The sequence below is a fragment of the Lonchura striata genome, chromosome 1A (genome assembly GCF_050655825.1).
Source record: "Lonchura striata isolate lonStrDom1 chromosome 1A, ASM5065582v1, whole genome shotgun sequence".
Classification (NCBI taxonomy): domain Eukaryota; kingdom Metazoa; phylum Chordata; class Aves; order Passeriformes; family Estrildidae; genus Lonchura; species Lonchura striata.
In genome coordinates, this window is record NC_140741.1 from 70,031,688 (window position 1) to 70,043,819 (window position 12,132).

The 12,132-nt window shown below is 48.1% G+C and overlaps 1 protein-coding gene across 1 annotated transcript in view; it reads left to right on the forward strand.

The window, feature by feature from the left end:
- Window positions 1–333: 333 nt before the first annotated feature.
- The window catches only part of CCDC3 (coiled-coil domain containing 3), a 32,788-nt gene continuing 20,989 nt past the window's right edge, over window positions 334–12,132 (forward strand). Inside the window, exons 1-2 of the mRNA XM_077783159.2 lie at window positions 334–1,189; window positions 2,151–2,325. Coding sequence (XP_077639285.2) covers window positions 741–1,189; window positions 2,151–2,325 — 624 coding nt within the window. The 5' untranslated portion in view covers window positions 334–740. The remainder of the gene's footprint in view (window positions 1,190–2,150; window positions 2,326–12,132) is intronic.

The window sequence follows — 12,132 nt, forward strand, 5'->3', positions numbered from 1 at the left end:
ATGACTAGAGTTACAAGTTTCTACACAAGCACATCTTAAGTTTCCCAGGATTTTCTTTCCTAGTGGAGCTGTGCACTGCCCCCTGCTCCACTGAGACCCTTGTACTTCCAAAACCCTACGAGCCACGCCTTCACTTTTCAAAGCACTGGGTGCCACCAAGGGCTCACCCCGGGTCCAGGGAGTGTCGGGCAGCAGCTGCAGTCAGCCCGGAGTACGTCTGCCCTTCCCATCTCTGCTCTTCTGCATCTTCCCGCTTTGCAGTCTCCGTCCTGTCCACGTCTTCCCTTTGCATTCCTTCTCTTTGCAACCCTGCCTTTGCATCCCTCCCCTTTGTATTCCTCCCTTTTCACCTCCCTCTTTGCACCTCTCTCGCTTACAAGCCCATCCCTTTGCCTCTCTGCCCCTTCGCATCTCTGCCTTTTCCCATCCCTCCCCTTTGCATCTCTGCTCCTCGCATCTCTGCCCCCGCACACCTCCTGCCCCTCGACCCTCTGCATCTTCGCCCCTTCTCGCTCCTGCCTGCCCGGCTCTCAGCCCTCTGTGCATCCGCCCCTGGCACCCTCCCGCCCCTTTGCACCCCCACCCCTTCTCATCCCCGCCTCGCTGCCTCCCGCGCTCTCGCCCAGCCCCGGTCCCCCGCAGCCTCCGGGACAGCCCGCAGCGCCTCCGGGCCGTCCGTGCCCCGCTCCAACCCGCTGCCCCCGGCGCTCCGCTGCCCGCCCGGCCCGGAGCCGCCCGCGATGCCGCCGCTGCCGCTGCCGCTGCCGCTGCCGCTGCCGGTGCCGCTGCCACTGCCGGTGCCGGTGCTGGTGCTGGGGCTGGTGCTGCTGCTGGGGGCCCGGACGGGCGGTGCCGGGGGCTGCCAGCTGCCGGCGGAGTGGCGGCCGCTCAGCGAGGGCTGCCGGGCCGAGCTGGCCGCGATCATCGTGTACGCGCGGGTGCTGGCGCTGCACCCCGACCCCTACGGCGCCTACAACTACCTGCCCTGGCAGAGGGGCCCCGCCGGCGGCCCCCAGCAGGGAGCGGGGGACCTCTTTTACTCGGCCGAGATCGAGCTGCTGTGCGACCAGGCGTGGGGCAGCATGCTGGAGGTGCCCGCCGGCTCCCGCCTCAACCTCACCGGCCTCGGCTACTTCTCCTGCCACTCGCACACCGTCATGCAGGGCTACGCTTATTTCTTCTTCCTCCGGTGAGTGCCGGGGTAGGGGAGTCCGAGGAGGGGTTGGGATGGCGCATCCCGGCTCCGGGGCATCTCCGCGGGCGGGGGATGCGCGCCCGCCCTGCCCGCAGGGTTCGCTCCGTGCCGCTGCCGCTCTCCGCGCAGCGCCTTCTCCTTTGCGCTTCCACACACAGCTTCACAGGGAAAGAGAAGCTTGGGACACCAAACTCCCGTAGTATTCCAGCACTGTCGGCCAGCACATGCACAGGGAGATGGTGTTGAGTAGCTTGTGGGTGCTGCTGCTTTTGTTTTTTATGGCGGGACGGTCACAGAGCTGTTTGCCGAAGTTTGGCATGGGAGTTTAAAACCCATCCCCAAATACTCACCCGATAGCTTTCCATCGACTCTCCCGAGTCCCAGCCAGACCCTGACTTTGGGCTCATCGAAAGAATAAGAAAATAAACCACAATGTGGGAACAGAGCCATCTCCGTGACCTTTCAATTCGAGAGCATTTGTGAAATACTACTCAGTGGCTTGTTTTGAAATACTTGGTATATTCTTAGACTGGACGTGCGACAAAAGTAATTTTGATGCTGTCTAGGGCTTAGTCTGCAGCAACATCTTTAAGCGCATTTTATTGACACAAGTTATTTATTGACTGCTTGAAGGAGTACTTAAACTCTGTGCTTAAGGATAATGTGATGAAAATCCAGTAGAAAGTGTGGCACCAAAATACAGATTTGCCTCCTTCATGGGGTTTCACAGGTATCTGCAGGGTGGCAGGAGCCTGTTTGGTCCTTACTGCTGCTGCCTGATCCCAGTCCTTGTGGTGGAAATTATCATTTTGGTACCAGGAGAGCTCAGAGCCACTTGCTGGCTAAAAGTCTGTGTGACTTTTTGTTGAGCCAGGCTGGAGTATGACAGGTGACTTCTGCAGGACAAAGTGCTGTTCATTCTCACAGTGGGCTGCCCCTGCAATCTGTGTTCCAGAATGGATGAGAACTACATCCTCCTGCCACATGGAGTCAACTTCCAGGAGGCGATTTTCCCTGACACCCAGGAGAACAGAAGAATGTTTGCCAGCCTTTTCCAGTTTTCAAACTGCTCACAGGCACAGCACATGCTGAGCTTCTCCAGTGACTGGGAGATCCAAGAGGACAACCGGGTAAGGGATTCTTTCACTTTCCAGTGCTTGTTTTCAAAGTGGCCACAAGCATTCCCATGTCCTTTGTAAGCATATGTATATTAACACAGAGCAGCAGGTACTTGATTTTCCTGTTCCTTGAGTAGTATCACTAGCAAAGTAACACACTGGTGAGGAAATATTAAACTGTTTTCAAAGATGACATCTCTGTTAAGCTCTTCAGCTTCCTGTGGACCTGAACAAAGCTTAGTATCAACTTGTTCATGAGCAATAGGTTAAAAATAGTATTACTTGTGATCTTTTCCTCCCCCACCTAGCTAGTTTCTGAGTTTGCTACCTCTAGACCTCTTTTTTTAAATTTCAGCTGAAATGCTCAGGAGCAGGTATTTGCTTTTGAACTTCCATGTTCATTTGATGAAGTGAGAGCAGTACCTGGACCATGACAGACTGTAAGGGATTATTCTTGCCTGACTCCACATAACAGCATAAACATCTACTGAAATAATTGCCCTGAGCTGCTTTTGTGGCAACTGGGGAAAAAAAAGACACTTAAGGGTACATTTCATGTGTGTGATGAGGCCAGGGTTCCTCTAAGTGATGCCAGCACTTCTGGATTAGACAGATGAAATGTCTCTTTCTCCATTCAAGGAAGGCCACAGAAAGCAGTTCACCCTCTAGGCAATCCTCCCTTAAGAACATCCACAGATGCCACTGTTGGTGGCTTCTGAGCCCCTTTATGGGATTGTAGTGTGTGTAATAAATGCAGGATTTTAACAAATGCTTATTTGGCAGAGAGGAGCAAAATGTTGTTATGTGTGTGCATGTTCTGGATGTGCATATACTTTTGAAAAAGTGGAACTTGGAGAGCTGGTTTAGTGCCAAACCCTGTTCTGTGAGGCTGGTGGTTTCACTTGGTAGCTGAGAACATTTTAAGCACCCCTCTAGGTCAGGATGGACAGGACAGGTGTCATTGCTTGTGTATTCTGTAGATTTACCCAAGGCATGTTTATGTATGACAGCAGATGTGTGAGTGGCTTCTTGGGAGATGGATGCAGGGAATTCAGTAGCTGTCTGAGCCTTTTCCTTTCACCACCTGGCCAAATGCCAGCACACAAAGTTTGAGCTGCTGTGTGGCCATCTGGCCAGTGACACAACTCCTCTCCTTGGGATGCCCCATGAGCAAGAGTTTTCTTGCTGCTGATATTTTGGGGAGGGAGTGTGGAATGGTGCTGTTCAAATGTGTGGGGACAGCAGCAGAAATTGATATTTAAGAGGAAATTAATTATCCTACAATTAAATTGCAGAGCTGTAACCCTGTCTGGGCAAGAAGGGGGAGGTGGAGAGCCTTGGTCCAAGCCCTGCCTCCTCCCTCCACTCCCCTGCTCCCCAGTGCCACATGCAACATACTTGGCAAGTAAAGGTGCTGCTGCTGCCAAATCCACAGATTTTTGTCCAGGGCATCAAAGTGGCATTGGGAGGCCACCAGATCCAACTGCCAGTGTCTGCTTGTGATGCCTCTGCACTGTTCATGTCATCATACTGAGCTAAATGTAGGGGACTCTTGATGGACTGGTGCTCGTTTATGCCAGCAGTGAATCTCACCAGTCAGCCTTAATGGAAATCACCAGGCAGAAACCCCCAGGGTAAGTTGGGGCAACCCTCAGCAAATGTATCAAAAGTGCATTTCAGCTGTTGCACTCTTTGACCCATGCAGCTGTGAGCAAACTGGGGGGGATTAGAGCTGCTGGTCCCACAGACAGGGGCCAGGGGCTTTACACGCTTCCACCCCCACCCATCCAGTGAACAAATTCAGCACAACTGATGGACACTTTGTCTCGCCTTCATAATGAAAAGTAAAAGCTTCCTCTGCACCAGTTAAAAATAGATGGGGCTGACTGTGCTCTCATTCAGCTCCTGCATCTGTGTTTGCCCAGCCGAGTGCCGGCTCCCGGCGCCTGCGTGCCCCAGCCTGGGAAAGGGGTGACATTTCTGGTGGCTGCGATATTAGGAACTTGTTCCCCAGCTCTTCCCAGGTACAGGTCTCTTTATATTTCCCTCCTCTCTCTGTCTTTTTACATATAGTGGTGGTTTTCCCAATTGTCACTGTGTCTGCTCACATCCTGTCACAGTGTGAACAATTTCTGTTTCCAAATTTGCTCGGCCAAGCTGGCCTGTGCTGGCTCCTGAGCTGAAATCTGTGGTGTGTGCCAGCTTCATGGCACAGACAGTGAAAATAACTTAGAGCATTACTCCTGAAGTTTTTGAGAAAGAATCTCTTTGGGAGCCTGAGTACATCCAAAGATGGGTTCTGTGATGATGTCAAGTTTGGAAGAGCTTGGACAGAGAGAGAATTGCTTGATGAGGCTCACAATGTAGTGAGGAGTCAGGGGTCTCACTAGCTGCTGTGTACTGACATAAATAGTTACTTAAAATACATCATGGATGTTTTGTGCAGTCAAAGAGGAGAGATGGAAATGTTGAGACATTCCGAGCAGAAGGCAGCTGGGATGAAAGTCTCATCCCAGGAGTTCATAGGTAAGGTCCTGCCTCCAGGTGTTGGAACAGCTGCATGCAGGGACAACTTGAAAAGCAGCAGAGGAGGTCTGGAATAAGAATGATGAAATTTTGTTTACAGATAAATCCCATACTCTGAAAATCTTTTGGAATCCTGATCTTGATATATTTCTGGGGTGGACACTTTAAGAGAGATTTTGGTGCTAGAAGCATGTGCAGTTGCAATGGATAATTTGGGTTTGCAGCTCTGGGATGCTCAGCCAGAATGTGAGAAAATCCCATGATGGATGAGTGTCTTTGCCTCATGTAATACTACTCCAAGGAAGAGGTCCCTTCTGCAGGGTGTGCTTGAGCTGGCCATGGGGCAGGTGACCCAAAAGTGACCACTGACATGTCACCCCTCCTGCTTGGCCTCTTCTGTCTGCAGTGTTCCTTGCATGCAGGCAGCCTTGTCTGGGCTGCCCGAGGGGTGAAACTAGGAAAGCACTGACAGCTCCTTCTCCTTCCAGCAAATGTGTCTGATAAGGCAAAAGAGAGCAAATAGATGTGCAGGAATCTTTTTATGCACTGGGATGTGCCACCTGGCTTTTCCATCATAGTAAAATGCTTTAATTTAATTTTCAGAAAGGCCCATGGTGTGTGATGAAAAGAGGTCAGACCCAAGGCACATCTCATTGAGTATAATACTTTCCTCATCCTGGGCCTGCTGCTTTTGCTGAAAGCTAATTCCAGCTGCATTTTTAAGCCCCTTACAGTCTGGGCTAAGAGCCAAATACTGCTTTCCATAGTTTTCCAATAACCCTACAATCTCATAAATTTACTTAGGTGCTTGTTCTGGCCATTTCAGAGTGTAGTGATAGCTCCTGCCATTGTTTCTTTAGACACTTGCATTTTGGCCTCCACATTTGCAGAGGAATATACTAATATGGCTTCATCTTGACTTTTTGTCTCAGACCTTTGGCGATGTTGCAGACCTCTTGCTTTACTCCAGCTCGTTGTTGCAGTGGTTTCCACAAGGTTGTTTCTAAAACCAAGGGATGATGCAGTACATTGGGATTGAAATCTAGCCCCTCTGCAGAGTTTCACCACTTTAGTGCAAATCTACGAGCTGTAATTTCTTCCTTCTGTGATCTCATAAAGTGGACCTTATTGCTTTGTCTGCACACAAGGGATTACAGGAGAAGTGACTTGAGGTCTGGTGTCAATAATGACAGTAGAAATCTCTAGAAGCACTTGTAATTATTGTTCAGAGGGGCTTGAACTGGTTTTGTCAACAGGTTGGTAAGGAAATGTGTTCTTTTGGCCTCCCTCTTATGTGTGCAGGAGAGCTGCAAAATGACCCCACGTGCATCACAACAAGGGGCTGATGTCAAGGTGTCAGCCCAATTGTGAGCAACAGTGAGAGCACTGAGATAAAGTCCATGGAAATTAAGGAGTCCAATAACTTCAGTTAAGCTCAGAGATTGCAGGGGGAGGCTATACCTTTTATTCTCTCTCCCAGCACTGACTCAAGCAGAAGAGCCACAACCACAATGACACCTCAATTGATTTAGATGAATGGACTTGCCTTCTGAGAGACCTCCAGAGCTTTATCTGGAGGTATTATCTCTAATAATAGAGCTTTTATGGGAGTAGTCAGTGTCCCAAATAAAAAGCAAGGTAATTAGTGGGTTAGCCTGGCAGTCTACAAATATCTGTTTAGCATCTTTGGGTTTGTATCTTCTTCTCTGGTGGCTGTAACAGACTAATGACCTGACTGGGACACCTGGAAGACTTTGGAGCAGCTGAAAAGGGAACTAGATAAGAAAAGCAATGTAATTGCATAAATGGCCTTGCCATTACTGTGCAAAGCAAAAATCAAATTAAATTACATTCTTCCTCTATGGAAGTAGAGGAAATGGCTTCAGAATTATTTGTATTTTAGCAACTGCTCTGTGCATAGACTGGGAGTCACTGGGTTGGGTGAATCCCTGAGCCCATCTGTGGGCAGCAGCACATCTGCTGGTCCCAGTCTGGCTCTTCCCTGATGCTCTCAACCAGGTGAATGGTAAAGGGTCTCAATCAGTGACACTTCACAGCACCACGAGGGCACAAGCCACAGAGAAGCAGCCACTTGTACTAGAGCTCCTTGCCTACCAGAGAAGGGCTTGTTCATGTGATGTTTGCTATGGGGACTTGTCTTGATCCATCTCTCAGGCAACATGCCCCCAGAGAGGGGGAAGAAAGAAGGAAAGTTGGGGAAATCCCTGTAATTTTTCAGACTACCCTGATTTTGGAAGTGATTAAACAGTATCCTGTCCAGAGAGAGCCTTGGATGTATGTGCCAGAGGTCTTCCTGTGGTGGCTGAGAAGGACATTGCTGATGCCAAAAGTGACTCTGCTCTGTGAGTCTTGCAAATCCTGGTCACTAGGAAAAATAAACTGATAGCTGTGTTATCCATGTTATTCTCAAAATTAAAATGAAAAAATATTTTTTTTTCTCTTATTAAAGTTAAAAGCTCCTGCTCTTGCAGAGTTCCCTCCCTGCTCTGAGTGCTGTGAGATGAATTTCAAGACTGGAAAATGCTGCTCATGTAGTCCAGAGTCAGCTGTTTTAGAAGAAGAAGCAGACTGAAAAAGAGCAGGGAGCATCCTGCACAGTTCTCTTTAATTCCCATGTACTGAGTTTTTGTGTTTGCCTGTGGCATGAGCTGCATTAAACATTCTCCCTTCTCTGGTTCTTAAGGCACTTGGGAAATACAAAGTAATATGAGTTAAAAACAGTGCTACGTGGCAAGGGCAGTACAAAAAGACCTCAAAATAGAATTGAAGTGAGGTCCAATATCTAGAGCTTTGAAAATCTTCTTTTATCTGTGGTTTCTTGCCCTGCCATTGGTTAAAGGAGCTGATAGCATGATAGAAAGTGCCATCACTTCTGGGTTGTTTTCACAGTGATTTTCAGAGCTTTTGTTTTCCTCCCAGAAACCCACCCAGGGTGAACCCCTCCCTATGATCTGTGTTTAATTTGAGTACATGCAAGCAATATCAGATTAAATGGAGAACTGCTGACAAGAGTCTGGGGCAAAGAAAGACCACAAGACAATTGATACATTTGGGTACCATCCCCAGGAGTCTTTTGGCACAGAAATGGCATTGATTCTGGAATCTTCACACCCAGGCTGTGGTAGGGGACTCTTAGAGCTCTGACTGGCATATCCCTATCAGTTTTCTATCTTTCCATATACACACAGGCTGATAAAACACAGAGTAAAAGATCACAAAGGAATACACAATAGCCTTATCTACAGGATGTTTCCATTACATATAGAAGGTGTTCTGAGCAGTGCTTCCCAGGAGAAAAATGGGCAATATCTCTGGTTTTCAGTTGTTTCTTAGAGGAACATTATTTCTGTTGTGGGTAGATTGGCTGGTTTTCATACACAATGCAAGAGGGATGACCTGATGTAATGTGGGAGCCTTGGATTTGTTATCATTTGTGAACAGTCAGAATTTGGGATTGAAAATGGAGCTTTACCCCACCCATCTGAGCTCTTGTCCCCCACATCAGCCATGGTGGTGGGGAGGTGCTGAGGTGAGAGCCCACTTAGCACCCTCCTGGTACCAACAGGGGAGCCCCAAAGAGTGCCAGAGCTCCTGGTGAATGTGTCTGGACCAACCTGCTGCCTATCGGGCATTGCAGATTGCTCCAGAGCACGGCTCTCTCTTGCTGTGTCTCAGGCACATCCAAGGACATAATATCCTTAAGAATATCCAGTTTCCAGCTCATTGAGCAAGGAAATGCCAAGACATCCAGGGCTGTGTGTGTGTGTGTGTGTGTGTGTGTGTGTGTGCTACTGCCTCCTTGAAGGGTGAAGCAGCAATCCTTCCAGGAATTGGCAGGGAAGGGAGACCCACATGGCTCCAGGCCGCTTTTAATTATCCAGAGTCACACTTTAATGAAGTTCTGCCAAATGCTCTAATTCATTCCATACTTTGTGGCACAAGGCTATCTGCTGCTGTACTTGAACTTGGTGGTAAACAGGCATCTGATTCCAGCCCCAGGACATCTTTTGGCTTCTCCATCTGGCTGGTGGCCACGGAGGCAGTTGATAGTTGTAGGCTGAGCTCTGCATGTTGAGAGACACAAAGGTGAGGCTGAAGGGACTCTGTTGTCCCTCCTCTGTTTCAGATCCAAGGCTGTCTGCAGGGATGCCATAGCCTTGGGCTTTCCAGCCCAGATGTGGCTGAAAGACTTGCAGTGCTGGATTTGTGCTGCCGGGCACAAGTCCTGCTGCAGCACTTTCTTAATTGGATGAAGAGTTTTTTGGGAGCCTCTGACCTTTGAAAGTCTCCTAGCCAAGGGCCAAGGCTGTGTAGGTAGGAGAGATGGGATTTTGATTGAGCTGGTCATGTTCTCTCTATGCTAACACAGAAGTGGCTGAGGGGGGTGATACCTCCCTCGGGGGGGAATCAGTGGGAAGGCTGAAGCCACCCTGAGCATCCACATGTGAAGATGGGCTGGGAATTGCAGCATTGCAGTGAGTGGTGGACCTCTCATCCATCCCCTCTGGAGATGACACTGTCATGAGAAAAGTGGCAACTAGAAGACATGAGGAGGCTGACTTCAGTCTACTGTCTCCTTCCCTGTGTGTGATACTTCTGCTTTCCTGCCCTCCTCCTCACAGCCTCCCCAGAGTGGGAAAGTGAGAAGGGACATCTCACCACTGTGAAAGATGAAGGGAGAGGTGCAGGGAAAGGGTTGGTGCAGATCTGGGCTGTGAAATTGAGGAGGGCAGGGCAATGCATGCTTTAAAGATCTTGTGTCCACAGCCAAATCCCCTCCCTCAACAGAGGTTTTTGTACTCAAGGTGCTCCCCAGATACCTGGGATGTGCTCTCCAAGGAGAAGAGTTGAGGCTGGTGTTCTTATGGTGGATGTATCATCTTACTAACCCAAGGCAAAACAGAATGTGCAGTCCAAAGAAGCAGATCACGGGTTTATTTGAATCCAGTTATGCTTACAAGTCATAATTGTCCCATGACATTTCAGTCTCAGAGGGTGGAGGTACTGACTTTGCCTGGGAGCCACTGAAAGATGCTCAGATATGAGTCCTGGCATCCTGCTCACAGTAACATACTGGGGCTATTCCAGTGCTTTTGATTGGGTTAGGAGCAGGAGGGGGAAGCAAACATCAGAACTGGCTGCACATGGCTCTTCATGTGCTTGGATTTTCCTAGACCTTGTTTGGAGCCAACTCTTGGGGAATACATTTAGAATGAGTCTCGGTCAAGTTTTCTGGAACAAGATCTGCCAAAATTGATGAGGGAGGTACACATATTATGTGTTGTTCAACCCAGTTATGGGAGCCACTGTGTCCTTCTGTAAATCTGTGAGTCTGTAGATGAGTTGTGTTGTTTTTGTGTGCAAATTGAAACTTTGTATTGGTCAGCAGGTGGAAAGGATGATTCCTGTAGATCAGCAGTCCTGGACCAGGATCTCTCCTTGATGAACATGATGCTCCTACAGGCACTGTGGGCACACCTGTCCTTTAGTTTAGTTGCTGTTGACCTTGAACCCAGAGAAAGTATTTTCTTTCAATTTCTCTCTCTCCTGACCCATCTGTGACATAGATACAGAAAAAGATGGAGCAAAACATTTATTAAAATCAATGGCCACCAAAATCCAGCTGGCAACTGGCAGACAGGACACCTGTGATGCTGCCTGTAACCAGATCAACCACTGTGGCTTGAAGGGAGATGAGATCTTTTAATCTGGGACATATTTTCTCCCAGCCCATGCATTTTGATGTTTATTTTCAGAAATGACAAGCCAAGCTGGCTCTGAGGCAGCAGGAGTTCAAGTCCCTAATGGAAGCTGCAGACAGAGCCTTTTAAAGCCAGTCCTGCCTCTGCCAGCCAAGTACCTTTCCAAATTCCCCTGGAGAAGTGTCCTTGCCCTGTTGTGCTCAGCCAGGAGCAGCCATGTGGTGCCAGGCTTGGCTTGGCCACTGGCCCTGGCAGCGCTCAGCCCCTTGCTGCAGCTAATATGAAGTGACAAACCGAAGTGACAAACCAAATTGCCTGATTTTGAGGGACTGGGAACATATGGTTTTGGTGGACCAATTGCAGTTGGTTGCTGAGCAAATCATTGCAGGTGCCTCCAGCAGCTGATGCAGTGACTCCCTCCTCTTGCTGCCCCAGTCTGTCAACTTTTTTTGGAACCAGGCTACTGCAACTGTCGAGTCATCTGTAAAAGGAGTGACAGCAGGGAAAAATACACTGAGAGAGAAGCAAGTTTCCATGACACTGTAAAATACAAAAGGAAAATAATATAACTAAAAACCCAGGTCTGAATTTCTGCCCAAAAAACTCAGCAGCAAGCAAGGAAACAAATATTTCCTAAGATCTGAAAGCACTTAATGGATTTTTTCTGCAGTATTTTTGCATTTCGTAGATCAGCAAGGAAATAGTAGCAACTGCAAGGGGCAATGTTGGTGCAATGTTTTATATTGAGACAAGATGTGGGACTAAAATGCAACCTCGTATTTACATACTGTTATCCTCAAACTGACCCATCTTCTTCACTGTGCAGGGGCAGCAGGAGAACTATTTCCATTCTGCAGAGATAAAAGAAAGGCAGGTGTGTTGGGCTCCCAGTCCAGTGGAGACAATTCTTTTTGCTCCTGGATTCATGCCCTCTGGGATTAAAATCAACTGTCTGAATTTCTTTCCTGATAACTTAACTGTCAAAATCCTGCGCCCTTCCCCTCCCATGACTTCCAGTCTTATTGCACAGGTAGTGCTGTACTTTGAGTAGGGATTTTTCTTCAGGTGGGTGACAAATGAGCAGCTGGAGTTTAGTTGTTTATTCAAACAGAGCATGTTGGTGGTATGAACTCTGGCTTCCTTCTTCAGGTGGATGGTGTCTCGTATCGTCTTCATTCCCTCAAAATGTAATAAGTTTATTGCCTTCATTTGTCTTTGCTGTACACCCATTTCAGAGTACAATTGTTTGTTTAGCTTTCTTTTTGTATTTCCAGAGCCTTTAACTAGGGTACAAACACAAATATGTTCTTCTGGATGTTGTTTATTAGATTATTTTTTATTGTGGAAAATTATTTAAATGCTTACGTGGATGGTGGCTGGGGAGAGAAAAGAGAGAAAGTCAAAGCACTTGTACTGACAATAGCTCAGGATAGGAATAGAAATTCAGATGCTTTAAGACCTAATTTCCCTTACATGGGGAAAGATAAAAATCCCATTATATCCCAAAACAGAGCCTTTGAAGCAGAAACACAGTAGCCACATCCACTCAAAATTCTCCATTTTGTCACAG